Source organism: Gymnoscopelus microlampas (assembly GCF_963454915.1).
Source record: "Gymnoscopelus microlampas genome assembly, chromosome: 4".
Classification (NCBI taxonomy): Eukaryota; Metazoa; Chordata; class Actinopteri; order Myctophiformes; family Myctophidae; genus Gymnoscopelus; species Gymnoscopelus microlampas.
Window position 1 is genome coordinate 24,644,306 of NC_139941.1, and position 19,113 is coordinate 24,663,418.

Sequence of the window (19,113 nt, forward strand, 5' to 3'; positions counted from 1 at the left end):
AGCGAGACAGGGAGACCAGGAATCAGAAAGACAAACGAGGAACACAGACTATAATCACTCTGGTAAGCCCTTAAACACAGAGGAGCACCTCCAAAAGTCTCCTCTCTAATTGTGATGTGGTTGGATCTCTAGAAGAAAACATTTTCTTTTTTTTCTTTTACAAGAAACTACAAAACACATCCAAGTCTACCAGGAAGCCTCTTAAGTTAACCCAAGAGGAACTAAAAGGGCTCTACCCAAACAAAACAAGGCACAACATGGAAGTAATCACTCCCGAGTTCTACCTTAAAAACTCAACAGCCTTCTGGCAGTAGCACGCAAGAAAGAATTGTGGGCAAAAGTGTAAATAAAGTATTTCAAATATAGACACAGGCATGTGGGAAGCACAGAGGTTATACTGTAGACTGGTATGTCTGAGAAACACTGAGAAAGTTGCAGGCTGTGTGTATTTGCTCACGCTATCGGCAGCTGCTGTTTGACTACAGATGTTGGACAAACTGAGGGGAAGATCCGTTAGTTGCCAGCCAATCCGACACTTGTTGGGAGCCAATCAAAAACGATGGAAGGACATGCACTGAACTACTAGTTTTACCTTACCATGGCTATTGCCAATCGTCTGGGTCTGGGAGATAATCAGATCACAGTCTTATCGTCAGACAATATTGTAAACTCACTCCGCATGTGCCATGCTGGACAGATGCAAACTCAGTATAGATTTAAACAGCTAGGGCAAAGTACACTGGTTTCAAACCTCTCTGTTTGTTTAAAATTAATCATAAGTAATCGTGCCTGTTGATAACCAGTGCAATACATGCTATGCTAAAAAAGGCAACATGAGGCAACTCTGAGCCAAGTTATTTTCAGCAGAATTCTCATTTTCTGCCAAACACTTAGGCACATTACAACCATTAATTCATCATCAACATGCAAACATGGGCCAATAACTGAACCACATTCATCTAAATGATGCACTGGGACACAGTTCAGTGTGCTTTCCCACCCAACGGAAGACCCACAGACAGAAATCGAAACATAAGATTACGACAGAATATTAAGGACAAAGGCCACTGTCCGTCTGCTGAGCTGCTTTCATTTGACATCAAATGTCCATAATGTCATGCTTTAAATGGAAATAGCCAGTGTCCTACGGCAGTGGTTCTCCATTATCAGGCCATGACCCCCCAAAATAATCATATTTGAACTGGGGACCCCCCACCCTGCCTGACAAGCACTTGGAATGTAGGAGTTGAGGCATTACATTTTGTTGCTGCACACTTTCTCAGATAAACATTGTGAAATTGTGAAAATAGCCTAGCTCCCAAAGCTTGTGAGATTGTAGCACATGTACTTTCATGCACTTTTTTTCTGCAAACTTCTAAATAAAGTATTAAATCAATCAATCAAAGATCTGCTATTTTCCCAATGTTTGACCAGTTTTTATAGTATAGTTTATTACGATGCAGTTATGGTATTTTTCCTTTCTTTCTTTTTTACCAGCTTGCGAGCCGGTCTAAGAAGAGACTGACCACTATTCAACAGATTCTCAACGTGTTTTCGATCATTGGCTGTCCTTTAAGCCAATGGGGATACTTTCCCATAATTGTCTGAATTGTCACTTCCCTGTCATCTGGGGACCCCCCAAAAATCATGCCACAGGCTGAGAACCAATGTTCTATGATACTTATTCCATAAGAGCCCATGAAGCTGTGCATCCTTAAAGTGTTACTCAAAATTCAAAATGTGCGCGTGTGTGTAGACTCTGTCTACATGGTTTTCTTTCTCTGGATTATAGACAAGTTGTTCAAACATTTTCAAAAAACACGTTTTCTTTTTTTCCCAAAATAGTAAAAATAGCACACACATGCATGGACACAACGTTCACAACACAATGCATTGTGAACTTGTATTTTGCAATAGCACCAGAGGGCTATGGCTGTTTGTGGGTCCTTGGCAGGGAACCCCTGCATTCATCCATCAACATGCCGGTTCACCACAGCACTGTTCTGCACTGGCTTAACAGGCTCAGAGAACTCTGCTTTCTGAGAACAATTGTGATAAAACGGACAATGCTTGATCCAGACATTGCTCAACTGTGGTCTCTCAGATTGCTCTAAGAGGCATGTCGAAGCGCTGGTTGTTAATTACATGATAAGGTCAGCCGTTCAGATTCTTTCACCTAATTATTTCAAATGGTTCAGTGACAGCTGGATTAGCGGCTGTATCGTCTTATCCCTGGACTTTGACACAGAAGCCCATGCCATATATTTACCTTTCTTCCAAGCCCTATTGATTGTTGGCCTGTTTGACAAGTCAAACCAGGAAAGGGTGCCGTTTGCTCAACGTTGAACTCTCCCACATGCGTCTGAGCAAACACAGGATTCTGCAACTTGTGACTGACATAAGATTCGATAGCAAATGTCAACAGTGCGGTGTGTGCAAAACTGAAAACACCTCTGTTAATGATTGACTGATACGTTTTATGCCAGAGGGCTGACAGGACGCATGTGGGGTAATTGTTAAAACAATGTTCAGTTTGTGGGGTGTGATTAATGACATGTTATGGTAGTTCTCCTGCTGATTTCCCTTGGCCCAAAAAACTAAAGACTTGCTATCCTTACAACCATGGTTCTATTTGCCAGCAGGGATGAGGGGGGGGGGGGGGGGGGGGGATTTGTGCCTCTCCTTTTTATGTCCCTGCATGGTCATTAATATTTTTTATCACCAGTGGTGATGATTTATCCCTGTTTTTGGTCAGACTGCATGCATTTCCTTTTGGGAAATGTACACTGTCTGATATATTTGATAATATCACAATTCTGTTAACCACATTAGCAAAAAGAGTCAAAGATGTCTCCTTAGATCCAGTGGGATTTTTCCACTGTATACCTAAAGAGATGTCAGCATGGATCAGTGGTATATATTAACACTTTCATTGATTGCCAAGAAAATGATAACGGTGGAAAGTGGACAAAACCGCCAAATATAACCCAAAGGGTGCAGAGACTGAGACAGGTTTACATAATGAAACGAATGACTGCAAGTCTACAGCTGAAAATGGACAGTTTTATACAAAGATGGATTGCGTTATACAGTACTGTACCTAGGGGTTTAATTATGTGAGTTGGGTTAATGAAATTGTGTTATAAAAGAGACACAGAGCGGTGGTGCAGGGTTAAGTGCCTGCCCACCACTGCGGAGGTTGTCGGTTTTAATCCACCCTGGTGCATCCGGCTTTGTGGAGCATCTATACAAACACATTTGGCCTGTGTTCGGAGGAGGGAAAGCCGGGCGGGGAGGGTGATATTTGTCACTGCACGAATTCTTACAGACCGGAGGGGCACCTGTCAGCAGGGTGTGTGGGGGCGGGAGGAGTAGGACGAAGGCTCTACTTCCTCCCGGTGGGGTCTCCTCACTGGCAGGTGAGTCAGTAGGATACAACAGCAATGGCAACAGTGGGGATGAATAATAACTGGCATATTTCCTTTCTTTTTATATGGAAATAACAAAAAACTATGGCGCTTGCACAAAAACAAATTTCACCCACTGTTTTACACCTGTAAACCTGTGATGTGACGATCATCCTATAATTCTACAAATTCTCGGTGCATCTGTAGCTCTGTCTGTCTGTGCCCAAAACTCTTCTGCCCGGTTCTCCTCAGTGGCTGGAGCAATTGATCTGCATTTGCACACAGCCATTGACCATTACCATGTGCACGGAACACCCTGAAGCTCGTTTTTCTCTTTCCCCAAATGTCAGCTGTTTATTAGCGTTTTTGTGTTCGCTGGCTCCCGGGTTGCCAAATCATGTGTGTCAAACAAGCGCCTGTGTTGCCACATCCGTGAACAAGCGAACCATGACGCGCATGTGGTGCTCATATCCCCTGACGGGTATGGTCTAGTAAAGTTGATTCTGATTAAATTAAACGAATAAATTGGGGAGAAAAAGGGGTAAAAAGCAAAAAAATAAGAGACACAGATGCCTGGTTTGTTGCTGTGCATCACAATGTGGCTGGTTGTGGGCCTTTGGAATGCTGCTACCACCGAAATAAAAATAAACATCATCTAAAGGGATCACAACCTTTCAAGTACCACTGTAAAGCACGCACAGTCGCACACTCACAATGAACAGTGACCTACCTGATAACGTCATGTCATCACGATCCCCAAGAAATGCTGATCCTCTGGTGGGCAGACAACCCAGTAAGGAAAGGAGGAATAGGAGGAGGTAACGGTACAAGGAGACAGTCATGGCTCTGCAGGGAGACAGACAGATGACAGAAAGAGTGAGACAATTATCAGTAGCTCTCAAAACGCCATATCACAATATCTATATCAATATCACATTCACAATATCACCGTTATGATCCTTTATTCACCTATCTCTCTCATCTGTGTGTGTGTGTGTGTGTGTGTGTGTGTGTGTGTGTGTGTGTGTGTGTGTGTGTGTGTGTGTGTGTGTGTGTGTGTGTGTGTGTGTGTGTGTGTGTGTGCGTGTGTGTGTGTGTGTGTGTGCGTCTTTGCAACTGTCATGTCAGTATCATATCAGTATCATGGTTAGTCATGGTCAGTATCATGGTGTGTGTGTGTGTGTGTGTGTGTGTGTGTGTGTGTGTGTGTGTGCGTCTTTGCAACTGTCATGTCAGTATCATATCAGTATCATGGTTAGTCATGGTCAGTATCATGGTGTGTGTGCGTGCGTGCGTGCGTGCGTGCGTGCGTGCGTGTGTGTGTGTGCACCTTTGCAACTGTCATGTCAGTATCGTATCAGTATCATGGTTAGTCATGGTCAGTATCATGTCAGTATCATGGTGTGTGTGTGTGTGTGTGTGCGCGGTGTGTGTGTATGTGCGCGGTGTGTGTGCGTGCGCGCGTGTGAGAAAGAAATAGAGAGAGAGAGAGAGAGAGAGAGAGAGAGAGAGAGAGAGAGAGAGAGAGAGAGAGAGAGAGAGAGAGAGCATATGTCCTACCTACAGTATAAGCAGCCGCTGCTACTTATTTTCAGCCGGTCTATGTGAAACCTAACACGGGAGTCGGGACAGGGTGTAATTAATGCCCATGATTATGCTACTGCTATGTTCCTCAGTTGCATGCAGCATACATGTTGTCAAGTGTGTAGTAGTGTACTGTATAGTATGTTGTGTGATATGTGCGAAGTGTTGAGTGTTTGTGTGTCTGTTGACATGCACACCGATGCTGTTTATATGCATCTGGGTGGGTTGAAATACATTTCTAACAACTGTATTGAAGACGGTATCCCGGGAGCAGTATGGGTTAGCGCCCCATGCTGTGTCTTCCGTGAGGAAGAATCCCAACAAACCCGCGGTGAGCCCTTTAGGAGGGTCATTCCATTCCAGCGTACCGCAAGCGGAGCTAATACCATTAGACGGCCCAATCTAGTGGTATCGGCCCAAGGAACCATCACGCCAGAAGGAAATGTTTGGATCGGGATGGTACAGAGGATCTGGTACAGCGCTCAGGTCCTGGACCTGGTGAGACGAAGGAGGAGCCCGGCCAGGAGACAACCCACAGTGCCTAGTCCCTCCACGTGCCAGAGCCTCTCCCGAGTCCCGGCAGAGTACTTCCGGAGAAGCGGACTGAGTGGCCCTGTCTTTCCCTATAGGACTGACCGTGGGTGCTACTGGGACGTAAGTTGGGGCTTGATCAACCCTGGCTGGGTCACCTGGGCGAGGGTGTATGTTGTATGTTGCGAGACCCGAAACACCCTATGACCCCAGGCTACAACACTGATGATGCGTCCCAGTTGCATCCATGTGATGTGTTTCTTTATAATAATAATAACTATTGTCAACTCGCTTTTTGGCTGTAACATACAGACCGACAGAACAGTCAGTGGATGAAATAAAGGTTTATAGGATTCTATACATTTGACACAATCGATCTATTTCTCTTTCTATTTCATGTATTTATTTATTTCGAACATATACAACATTCTATCTATCTATCTATCTATCTATCTATCTAATTAGCATTCTAGCTAACTATATTGTAAGGGCAGCAGGGAGAGTAATGCATTTAAACATTAAATATTTATATCATTTTATCATTAAAATGCTAATTTTGGAAATAATTGTTCGTTGGCCAGATCCGCCAATGAGCAAAATTGGCCATAGTCGTCGTGGGAAAGCAGCAAGGAGGGTGGTCTCTTTAACTGCACAAGCAAATCAACTATAGGTTGGTCAGGGGGCGCATGTTCATCAGGGTCTGGGAGCAGAGCTGGGAGGGATATGCCGCCCTGAGAAACTCATCAGTGTCAGGTGAAAAGATGTGATGTATATCGGAGAAGACGTGGTTTCCTACACCCTCCCCTAGACCAAACAGTAGGGGTCAGCAGTGACAGGGAGTGACTATAATTGGCATAATGACTAGAGTTCTCAACAGGGCTGAAAATTAAGGCCCGGCCCTAACTGGGCCCTATTGGGCTGGCCCGAGGCTCGGCCCGCTTAATGTCCTCAAAGTCACGTAGCCAAGTAGGAAGGTCGGACGGCAAAAAACTAGATACCTGAGTTAGATTCACGTTGAGCTGCATCCAACACATCCACTGCCATTTCCCTGGGGGTAATAGTTAATTTTTTCCTTCTTTTTTTTCACAGAACCCGAGACTCGGCCCGCCCGACTAATTAGCATAGATTTTAAGGTAGGGTCAGGTTCAGGCAGAATTTGAGAACTCTAATAATGACTAAATCATTAAATGTAAAAAAAAGGAAAGAACAAATGAAGGCTCCCTGTGGTGTCAGGCTCTACTTTAAGAAAAACTAGTTTGGACCAACTAAACAACTGATGTATAAAAACAATTAGGCAATGCAATATTATATCCTGTTTATAATACCACCCTCTATAAAGCAAATTCTGATTTGCTGCTATGGCCTTTGGGGTTTGAAGCATTACTTGCTCTGCCAAAAGCATGAGTGCAATAAGTACAAGAACGGAAGCAGTTCTCATCAAGGCCTGTTGTCAAAGAACAACAAGGTCACACCCTCTCCTTTGTCAGACAACCTTGCAGAACTAAAATCTCCAACAAAAGCTTTAAGCACAGAAATGTGGTGACAGCCTCCTCTCACCCACATCTTCTTCTGTCCACATCCTAAAACTAAAATAAGATGACAAATTGTTCCTGGTCACTAAAGTGGTGTATGTTGTTGGACAGGTTCTACCAGTCCAAATCCAGCCTCTAAATATAGAAACTAATAACTCACAGCTATTTGGAGGTTGCTCCACAACCTTGTTGGACGCACAACAACCGAGAACTTGGAAGAACATTCTTCTTAGGGGCAAACTCGCCCTATGAACCCCCCAGGGGTTGGGACTGGAGGTTAAAGACTTTTAACAACAACAGCCTTAAGAGGCAAATTCAGCAAGGATAATACAAGATACAATATATTACATTTGTGCTCATGAAGGTAATGAATACTAAAGAACAACTGTTTTAACGTCATGTTTTCAGACAGTGCACGATGGAGCAAAAAGTATGAACTAGTCAACTGGCATAATCATCCACTTTAAGCTTTATATAAGTTCAAGTTATTAGTTAGTTATTGTTATTATCAGTATAGCTTGTCACTGGCACTGCTACTGTAGATAAGCCTTTGGATGATCTTAAGATTTTTTTTTTTTTTTTTTTAACTATTGTGCAATAAAGTGGCCCTGCCAGGCATAATTCCAAGACAAAAGTGCCTGTGGATACACTAGACCTGTGGCAGTGACTCAGTTAAACGCTGGGGAAACAGTTGCTGAAAGTCTTGGTCTCACGCCAACTATTCTTGTATCAGTTTCAAACCGTTCCCGTAACCCGTACAATTCTGCACTACTGCTGAAGGATTTGCCAAAACTTGCTCTTGGGGGTCGAGGAGAACTGGAGCAGAAGTTCAAAAAGTATGTATAAAGTGGAATTCTAACACCCAAAAAAATTATGTCCCAAATGCATGAAAACATTTATTGGAGTGTGTACAAAATACTATAAGGCCACTCAGACGATGAGGAATAAAAATAGCTATAGCGCACTGGCACACACTACAGAACATGCAACACAATATTTCCACAATGACTAGGCCTAAAAGATATGTACAATTAACAAATGCTGCTTCATCATCTTTAGTGTGCAGACTACACAGTATACCGCAGGGCTGTCCCTACTTAACACTGCAATTTATTCTGAGCCACTGAGTCATATGTATTTTGTTAACATAAACATTCAGTCGAATAAATCTTCCCTTCGGCTGCAGGCAGTGCGTGTGTGTGTGTGTGTGTGTGTGTGTGTGTGTGTGTGTGTGTGTGTGTGTGTGTGTGTGTGTGTGTGTGTGTGTGTGTGTGTGTGCGTGCGTGTGCGTGCACGTGCGTGTGTGGCACGTATCCACGGGCCATGGGGCCAAGATATACAAAGCAGGGATTCAGAGGTAGAGCCATATGAAATCCGTTTTATTTTTTTCCCAATTCCGTTTTATTTTTTCCCAAATTCTGTTTTTTCCATTTTAATATTTCTGAATTCTGTATTTTGCTTTTTATGCTCATTTTTACCATTAAAAAAGTGTCTGGTAAGTGGAAATGAATAAATGTTCAAGATATAACAGTCCATACATGGCCCTTGTTGTGTTATACGCAAAAATGTTCCCAAAATAATTCGGTCTAATTCGGTCTGAGCATGCGCAAAATGGCGTCGCCCATGTATTATTGTTTCTATCGTCTTTCTAAGACTATTTCTACGTGGATTTTACTGTTTATAAAGTAGGATGTGGCCATGCAAAATGGTGGTGTCCCGTGGATTTGTAAAAAATCGCGGTAAAAAAAAAAATTTACCGCGATTTTTTTTTATTTTCCAAATTCTGCAATATTCCGTGTTTTATTCCAATTCCATTTTTATTGGTCATTTCCGCGATTCCGTCCGCGATTCCGTTAACACGGATTTCATATGGCTCTATTCAGAGGCAGTAGAGTCTGGCAAGCAGAAGTCTTGTTTGGCCAAATAGAAATGTTTAGTTCAAAATCAATTGCCCCCCCAAACCCCCCCGTCCCCGTCCCCTCCCACCCCCACCCCCGTTGCAATCGGACTTTCTCCTCCTGAGTACCCCCTTGTATACACTGCAGCCCCACCCTTTTCTCAATGCAATAAACACCAATTCTGAAATCACAATTAAGAAGAGGTTTAATGATACCCTCTCTGCTTCAAAAATGTAAATACTGTCTTCATTATTTCATTTTCACCTATCTACTGTAAACACTCCCCCTTCTTTCAGTCACGGTCGGTTTCAGTTCTTTGCTGGGCTTTTCCAAAGTCGAGCGATGTGGTCGTCAAACAATAAATAATTGATTTAAACTGAACAAAACAGGGCTGGCGTAGCAGTCCGGGCACCTAGGGATCCCCCCCCAGAGGTCCTCGTGGGGATTACAGGGAGCTAATGAGCTAAAAGATTGATAGTTAGGAACCAAGGGACCCATACAGTTCTGTAACTCTGACAAATGGAACCAACGGATTCCAATAAATCGTTCCAAATGGTTCCATTTGTGCACACTCAAAGTTAAAATAATATTTTAGTGTTTATTGGGGTCCCAGAGATAAAGATTGAATCACATGGGGGTCTGTGTGGCCTAATGCATATCAAACTGGGGGTCCTTGAAATAAAGAATAACATTGAGAATCACTGCCCTAAACACTACTACAGTGCAAAACAGGGCCAAAGCCCCCCCATTTCAACATGTGACCTAATGTTAATCTCTGCAGCAAGCTCTGTTCTCCCCCACTATCAGAGTAAAGCGTCTGTGAAAGCTCTTCTCTCTCTCTCTCTCTCTCAAATGAATGTTTCCCCTCCACTCCTCTCCCTCTCTCAGCCAATCGAGGGCCCCGATACATGCGGGAAGGCAGTGTAAACCAACCAGGAAAGTGGGAGGTTCAGTACAGACCTCCTAAGGTCCCTTGGTAAACATTTAAATCCTCTGTGGTCAACCCTCCTCTCACTGCCTCTGCCCCAACACACAGACTGTACGCATGCAACAAGGCAAATCTACACACGCTCACACACATACACACCCACCCACACACACACACCCACACACATGCAAGCGAGCACGCCAACAGACGCACGCACAACACAACACAGTCCCACACACATGCACACTTGTAACCCTGTGGCCAGCACTATCCCTCCCCCAAGTTTCCCCGGGGAGCTGGTTTCTGTTAATCATCGGTGTTTGTGTGAGAGAAGTAGGCAGGAGAAGGGGGGAGGCTAAGAACGGATGGGGTGATGGTATGAGGGTGGAGTGAAGTGAAGAGAAAGGTTAGGGGGTAAGAGGTCAGTTCGTCGCGTTGTGTTAGCCCCTTCCATGGCCTCCAAGGCACGCTTGCGTGCGCATGCACACATGCACGCATGCACACATGGTAATGTGGCAAGGCCAAGTTTAGTTTTAGATTCTTCCGAAAGTAAAGAAGGAAGAGTCAGCAAGGCTGCTATGGTGTCTGCACTGTGCATTACTGTGTAATGTGTATATTGTGTTTACTAGCCATTCAATCTCAGTTTTTTTTCTCACTATAATGCACAATAAATTACTGATTCATTTATAAATGATGGGTTAAGTGAAAAGTTTAGTGTGTGTGGAAAGTGGGAAATGCTGCTAACTAGTGTGAATTCACTTATTTACCATGTCTCCTTTTATATATCTCTAGAGTCAGGGAGGTCAGAGGTTAAATGAATCTCAGGAAATCTCAGGAGAGCTATCTTTTGGAAACCTAAACATGTAGCATTCATGTGCTGTCTTAACCACTTTCAACCTGGCGTCCCTATTTTGGGCATGTCATTATGGGGGGAAAAATAAAAATAAAAATACATTCTAAACTTTTTGAAAATCAACAATGAGCGACACCGTTGGATTTACTTGCAGGGAGGATTTTTCTCTGCTATTTAAAAGCAAGTAGGCGAGTAGTACTGTAACTCAAGTCAAAATTTGGCAGAGGAACTTTCACTTGTAGTTGAGTCATATTTGACCAGGAGTATCTATACTTTGACTCAAGTAATGGGGTGAAGAAGTAAAAAATAACAGCACAGGTCTACGCCAGGTCAGGTATTGTGGGCCAGCAATGTTCGGAATTCATTAATTATAGACGTGAGTGGAATCTGTAGAAGTTGAGGGATTAATGTTGATGAAGTTATTGCACAATATGTTGACCACTCCTGAGCAAACTTCCGATGCAAATCTTAGCCAATAAGGATGAAATATGAAAAATCGGACAGGTCATCCGTCTTGATCACATGACTATAAAGATACTGTGTACCGATTTGTGTGATGTTTGGACAAAATCTGTAGGAGTAATATAAAAAAAAGAATTTAGCTAAATTGGCCTCCTGGTGGCTCTATAACAGGCCAATGTGAAACATTTGGGGCAGAGGTTCTGCTCTGGCATCCAGGGAGGGAGTGTGTGTGCAGACTGTGCACAGTTTCATCGGTCCAAAGGTGCCGGAGATTAGCTGCTCACAGACGGACAGACGGACACACGGACGGACAGACAAGTTGCAAAACATAGTCTCAACCTGCTTCACCGTTTATTTTTGGTTTTAGGGCCAGAAAGCAGACCTTTCGCAGATGACCTAAGAGATCTGGATGGTTCATGATCGCATAAGATCAGAAAAAAAAACATTCAAAGCTTTATGGAACAACAGTAGTATTTTGAAATCAATTTGACACACAGGGAGCCAATGTAAGGATTTCAGAACTGGAGTGATATGCTCCACTTTCTTGGTATTAGTAAGGACTCTAGCAGCAGTGTTCTTAATCAACCGCAGTCGTCTGATTGATTTCTTTGGGAGACCTGTAAAGACACCGTTACAGTAGTCAAGTCTACTGAAGATGAATGCATGGACAAGTTTTTCTAGATCCTGCTGAGACTAGTCCTTTAACCCGCGCTATATTTTTGAGGTGATAGTTGCGTGATAGATAGACTTTGTAATTGTGTTAATGTGGCTGTTTAAATGCAGGTCTGCGTCCATGACTACACCAAGGTTTCTGACTTAGCTAGAGGTTTTTAACATTACTGATTGGCTCCAAAACCTATTACTAGAGTTTTGTCTTTGTTTAATTGAAGACAATTATGGCACATCCAATTGTTGATTTGTTCAATGCATTTACTCAGTGTTTGTATTGGACGATAGTCCTGCTCTGGTTATGTAGATTTGTGTATTGTCTGCATAACTATGGTAGCTTATTTTGTTGTTTTCCATAATCTGAGCTAGAGGGAGCATGTAGATATTGGGAATGGATCCTTGCGGAACGCTGCATGTGATTTTTGTCTGCTCAGATGTGTAATTACCGATAGATACAAAATAGTCTCTGTTCTTTAAATATGATTCAACAGGGTCCTGACTCAAGACTACCTGACTGCCGCATTCATGTAATGCTGATGAGTTTTTACACATTAAGTGACATTAAGTGACAGGCAAAAAATAGGACTTGAAGGATGGTACTACCAAGTATTATGCAGTTGTTCACTTGTAGTTTAAACAATAAACCCACACGACCACAAAGTTGATCGGCCTTGCGCTTGTTGAGCCAATCAACCATGGAGGCGTGTTGACATCACCGCACCTACTGTTTCACTGATAGCCTGCACAATAATATCCTCAGTGTTGTTAATTTATCCATTTGTAACTCTGATGTAGAGCCATATGAAATCCGTTTTATTTTTTTCCCAATTCCGTTTTATTTTTTCCCAAATTCTGTTTTTTCCATTTTAATATTTCTGAATTCTGTATTTTGCTTTTTATGATCATTTTTACCATAAAAAAAAGTGTCTGGTAAGTGGAAATGAATAAATGTTCAAGATATAACAGTCCATACATGGCCCTTGTTGTGTTATACGCAAAAATGTTCCCAAAATAATTCGGTGACTTCGGTCTGAGCATGCGCAAAATGGCGTCGCGCATGTATTATTGTTTCTATCGTCTTTCTAAGACTATTTCTACGTGGATTTTACTGTTTATAAAGTAGGATGTGGCCATGCAAAATGGTGGTGTCCCGTGGATTTGTAAAAATTCGCGGTAAAAAAAAAAATTTTACCGCGATTTTTTTTTTTCCAAATTCTGCAATATTCCGTGTTTTATTCCAATTCCATTTTTATTGGTCATTTCCGCGATTCCGTCCGCGATTCCGTTAACACGGATTTCATATGGCTCTACTCTGATGGCATCCACACCCTGTAACCAAATGGAACCTGGCTTGCAGGTACATTTGGTTAGAGGACGAAGATGCCATCACACGCTTGGGGATGCCATCACGCGCTCACAAAAGAAGGCACACAGAGAAGCATGAACCAAGCCTTAGTCTTAGGATAAGGATAAGGAGGGATTCCTATGTTGAGTACCATGAATACTACACCCATAGGGCTTTGACAAATCCCACAGGGCAGATCATGGTGGGGGGGGGTGTACATTTGTTTTCTATTGAACAGTTTTCTCACTTCCGAACTGTTCCAATGTCATGTGTTACTGAGAATTCTGCAGGCTTATGGATTATGGCCTGCAGCATTACAGCCTGTATCCCTGAAGATGCACATGAATGTATTCACACGCATTCCATAGAGAGGTCTTTAGTGGAAGCACGGCTTTACACTGTGATGACTGTAGTGTATAGTCAACCCTTGACAAGGTGTCAACAACATTCTGCGCACGTACGTCTCACACACGCGCGCGCACACGCACGCACGCACCCACCCACCCACCCACACAAAACACACACACACACACACACACACACACACACACACACACACTAGGGGTGTGCCGATATATCGTCCCACGATACATCGCGATACGTTTTCGTGACGATATGTATCGTTTTGGGGGAAAAAAATATTGTTTTTTTTTGTTTTGTTTTTTACAATCATTATAGTCAGGCATGCAAACAGCCCCGAGGTGAAAAGGGTGACAACATGTTGTTTTTTTTCGGGTCAGGTGTCACACTATTGCCCTATTTGGATTGAAAACGGCTATTGTAGCTGAAAAGCTACAAGTTTGCATGTCTGAATAATGCAAAAACAGAAATATTTGTTTGCATTTACTTTTTTCCTCCCCCATATATTTTCATAATAAAAAAAGTGCGTATCGTATCGTATCGTATCGATATCGTATCGAAGTTGTGAGCCAAATATCGTATCGTATCGTTTGGTGAAATTAGTGTATCGGACTATCGGCACACCCCTCACACACACACACACACACACACACACACACACACACACACACACACACACACACACACACACACACACACACACACACACACACACACACACACACACACACACACACACACACACACACACACACACACACGAGAAGAATGAGTACCAGAATGTTGCATAGACCTTAAAGGTAGGGTAAGTGATTTTCTTTGGTCAAAATAAGTGTTAAATAGCTCTATATTCTGATAGTACTCATTGCTATAGAGTGTTTGTTCAGTAAAAGGAGTCTCCTTGTCTCTCCAGCTCTTTATAAAACAGAAAATGCATTTTCGTTTCAGTTTCATTTCCAATTTTATCCAATCAGGATAGAGAACTCAATCAGAATATAGATTAAACAAGTTAAATTGGAAGTGATGACACTAAGAAATGAGCAGACAAAATTGGAACTGGAACACTATAAAAATGAAGCTTAAAATGGGTACTTTCTCCTGATTGGCTGAGATTTTGACACCTACCGGAAAATGTATTTTCTGTTTATTAAAGAGCTGGAGAGACGGGGAGACTCCTGTTACTGAACAAATACTCTATAGCAATGATTACTATCAGAATATACTGCTCCAAATATTGGACCATCTTGTGGACTTCACATAGCTTACTTGGAGGTCTTTAAATACGTGGCCTAAATACCGCTAGGTTGAACTCTGCTAATAAACAAACCGCAATGGTTTACGTTCGGACACTGACGTTATGTGATGTTTACACGATCGTCAAATTTTTCGACACTTCACCAATTTCACCGTAACACCGCCATGCTGGAGGACAGATGACGGAGGAAGCGAGGAGGCAGAAGTGTGAGTATTGGAATTCAGCATTTAGACATGTGACTGTCTTGGGGGTTGGACTCTTGGTTAGGGTCAAATGTTTGGAACAGAGGACATAGAAAGAGACATGATGGAAGTTTGTGATTGATTGTTAAAGAACACAGAAGCTTTAGAAAGTCAGACATTCTACACCAAAGACCAAATGGTGACAGTCAGAGCTGTTTCCTGAGCTGCCAAGACTAATCAGCTGTCATGTTTTATTGAAATCAAAACGTTCAAAGAAAGTACATCGATTTTCCACATTTCCACATTACAGTAAAAGGAGTACTGTAAAAGGGTTGCGAATTAGCTCATCTGTGTCATAATGGGCTCGCTCCCTGCTGAGAGGAAGGTACAGTGCACCATATGTGAATTTGTGGTGACTCTTGTGATGTCATACTCATGGTCCTTGACGCATTATCTCCATTAGTTTGAATAGGTTGTCTTTGCAACTAAGGTTTTTCCACTCTCGCTTAAATGCACCACCATCTCTATCATTATAATACCTTTCCATTGTTCCCTTCTTTCCATCTCTCTGTGCCTGACCAGTACAAGGCTAAAGAAGAATCTGTTAAAGCTTTTATTAATACAAGGCGTGTTTTAATTAGCTCAGAAGAACAAGCTGCTGAAACGGCTAGGTACTGCACACTTAAAACATCCTCATTATGTTCAGGGTCTAGTCTTGCATGCTTTTAAAGGGACAGTCAAAAGGAAATTAAACTCTAGTCCATCAACCTTTTCTGAGACCAAATGGGATGACCAAAACAATATTGTGGTTATTGGTTATTGTCACTGCTGACCTTATTTTATTGTATTATTACATTATAGCTACAGTACATAATTAACGTGCAATTCAGGATTGGGATTAGAGCCTATATCACATAATGGAACATACAGATCATTTATTGTATTTTTACCAAGCAATATCATAGGGAGCATTTCAATGCTCTCGCGAATAAAATTACACACATTTGTTCACGGTCCACTGTATTTCGCCTTAACAAATGCACAAGGATCGTGCAAATACATTTTCTGCTCCCAAAAACCCCTTTCCGTAAAATAAACAAGGTTTGAACAAGCCACAGACTTCGACATGTGCCTACATGTTGCACAGATGTGCTGATGATGATGAGGTCACACTGGCAGAACGGCTCAGGCAGGGGTGGAGCATGAATACCGCTGTGCAACCAGCTGCTCTTAATAGACCTTGCACTGTTGGATGTATCTATTAACCCTTTAAGACCTGAGGCGATTCTTTAAAAAAATCTAAATCCTAACAGTTTTTGGAAAAAAAATCTAAAAAATACAAAAATCACGATTTTTCAAAAATAGCTGATCTACAAGCTCATAGCGCGGCACTCGGTGCCGCGCTATGAGCTTGTATATCTGCTATTTTTGAATAGCCAAAGACATCTAAAGTCACACAGATGCGTTCCAGGTATCAATGGGTTAACCTGTGCATGTGTGTGCGTGTGCGTGCGTGTGTGCGTGCGGGCGTGCTGGCGTGCTCTAAGGCATGCAGGCCTGGCCCTTGGATAGCTCTTATATCTCCTACTCTTATTTCATAAGAGGGAGTGGAAAACTCTGTGTCAGCACACTGGCTCTGAAGAGCCTCTGCTGGAAGGAGATCAGGACACACATCTGCAGTGCAAACCCGGCTAAGATGTGTGTGTGCACTCATATGTGTGTGCATGTGTGTGTGTGTGTGAGAAAGACAGGACAAGAAAGGAAAAGACCGAATACAAGCAGCAGAGAAAGAAAGTGTTTGCAGTATGCACGTGTAAAGCGATCTATGTGGAAAATGCTTTGAATTATTCCAGACTGAGACGCTAGTGTGTTTGCGCGCGCGCGTGTGTGTGTGTGTGTGTGTGTGTGTGTGTGTGTGTGTGTGTGTGTGTGTGTGTGTGTGTGTGTGTGTGTGTGTGTGTGTGTGTGTGTGTGTGTGAACACACAGTGACAGTGATAGACCACACATCCAGCATTTGCCTAAAATGTGTTCTTCATACAGTGGACAGAACTAATGACTAATTAACCTCGTAACAAAGACAAAAGTTCAACAAAATTCGATTATCAGAATGGCTACATGAATTAATCAAATTTTAACCTGAAGAGAGTATTACATTTTAAATCTTGTTCAATAATTTCTTCACAATCTTTCTCTGGGTATCATCCTTTTTAGGTGGATTTTTCCATTTAGACATACTAATTTAGACATAGTGTCATTTTGACACTTATTATTGTTTCTAACTTTTGTTGTAGTGCTCAGACCTCATTTGCATAAAGTTGCGGTGTAATTGCCATCATGCACCGCAAGGCCACGTTGCGTTGCATGCTCTACATAGACAATTATTTGGATCCATCGACTTGACTCATGAGTCTAATGAGATTCCACTAGTATAATAAAAAAAACAGTTTTATAATCATATCACAGCAGTGGTTAACCACTAGTTGCAAGTTTCAACTAGGCTTGTTGCAAATCATTGGTTTGAACTAGGCTTACACTGAATTCACACCAGCACTGTCGAGAGAACGTTTACAATGCGAACATTTGGTAAATGCAATAATTTGGGGGTATCCAAGGTTATGAGTGACATGCCCTATTTATTGCCTAGAATTAATAGGTTGTTTACAAACCATCTGCCAGAAACAAGCAACGAATGTCTCAAATTCTCCTTCATGCCTATTGCCTATCAGCTCTCCTGGCTGGGCAGAGCAGCTGGTCTGGTGCACTCAGAGCACCAGAGCTTTACCTACTCTGAGTCTGTACCCACATACTGGGGATAGAAATGCTTATGCATGTTTTTGTTTTTTTATCTACAACTGCTAGTTTGTAGATAAACTAGCAGTTGTTAGTTTGTCATTGTTATCACAATATTCGCATTGTTATCACAATATTCGCATTGTTATCAATATTCGCTACTTCCATACAGCAGTCGCGTTTCTGTCCATCTCAAGTTGTGTTGAGTGTGTGCCCAGTCCACACCCAGTGAGAACTCCAGTGGTCACTCTGAACGGATCAAAGCCAGCAGGTGCGCCTGGCTGGGGATTTCACAGACAGGGAGTAAAAGTACAGACAGGGAGTGTTTGTAATGGGTTCATATATTTTATGCAACAAATAGTCCATGTAGTTGCTCAATCTTGATTAATTTCACACCAACAACTGCTAGTTTAAAAACTTTATCGCTATTCACTGGTCTTTTTCTGTGGTGTCAAGTGTATCTGCCTATGCCTATTTCAGAGCACAGCACGCTTTGATTGGCTTGTAAGTTGTCGCTCTTTGCAAAAGCGACAATGTTGAGGGTTTTTTTCTTCAACTTTGACGCTTAACTTTTTGCTGTTCAAAGACATACGACTTCATAGCAATGGTATAAGGTTATTATACCACAACTATCAACCATTCAGATTGCGTGATTGCATTTTATAATTAACTCCTCAACTCAGATTGCTTTGAAGGACCCCCCTCCCCCCCTTCTCTGTCACACAGTCTGACAACCACACACATGGATGCTGAACATGTGTGCACATGTGTGCACACTATAGCTGACTCTAATGGTTTATGAGTGCTATGCCGCTGTCAGGAGGGTGCAGAACAGACCAGAAAGCCACCCTTCATGTTCAATGTAATGCGTCATCCGATGGTGTCACACACTGAAAATACTTGAAGATATGCTATTTTCGGCACAAAACACCACACACTAAGATCAAATAGCAACTTAAAGCGTCTTCATCTCAAACACAAAACGTATTCCTCTCCATTCTCAAAGCTTTTCAGACAAACTCCTTTCAAATTGACAGAGCAACAATGCAGCAGTAGCTCAGTGTTGTGTGGCTACTCCAGTGACGTAGCTTACACCTGATCCAGGGTATAATCACATTGCACATGTGAAGCCACAACAAGCCATGAAGGGTTCTCCTGCAAGTATAGGAGACAATAATTCCATGTCACCTTCTCAATTATTATGAACCTGTGCTTCCTTATCTTTTATGATGTAATGATGTGATGTAGTGGGCCTACGCACTTATAATGTTTACATTATTGTGCATATAGGCTACATTCATAAAATAGTCAACAAT

At 42.3% G+C, this 19,113-nt stretch overlaps 1 protein-coding gene across 2 annotated transcripts in view; it reads right to left on the minus strand.

Annotated features, from left to right (window-relative positions):
* Positions 1 to 19,113, minus strand: part of ghra (growth hormone receptor a) — a 54,518-nt gene that overhangs the window by 34,030 nt on the left and 1,375 nt on the right. Inside the window, exon 2 of one of the 2 annotated variants that reach the window (XM_084055896.1) lies at positions 4,138 to 4,253. The exons of the other annotated variant lie outside the window; for it this stretch is intronic. Coding sequence (XP_083912022.1) covers positions 4,138 to 4,249 — 112 coding nt within the window. The 5' untranslated portion in view covers positions 4,250 to 4,253. The remainder of the gene's footprint in view (positions 1 to 4,137; positions 4,254 to 19,113) is intronic. 2 annotated transcript variants of the gene reach the window in all.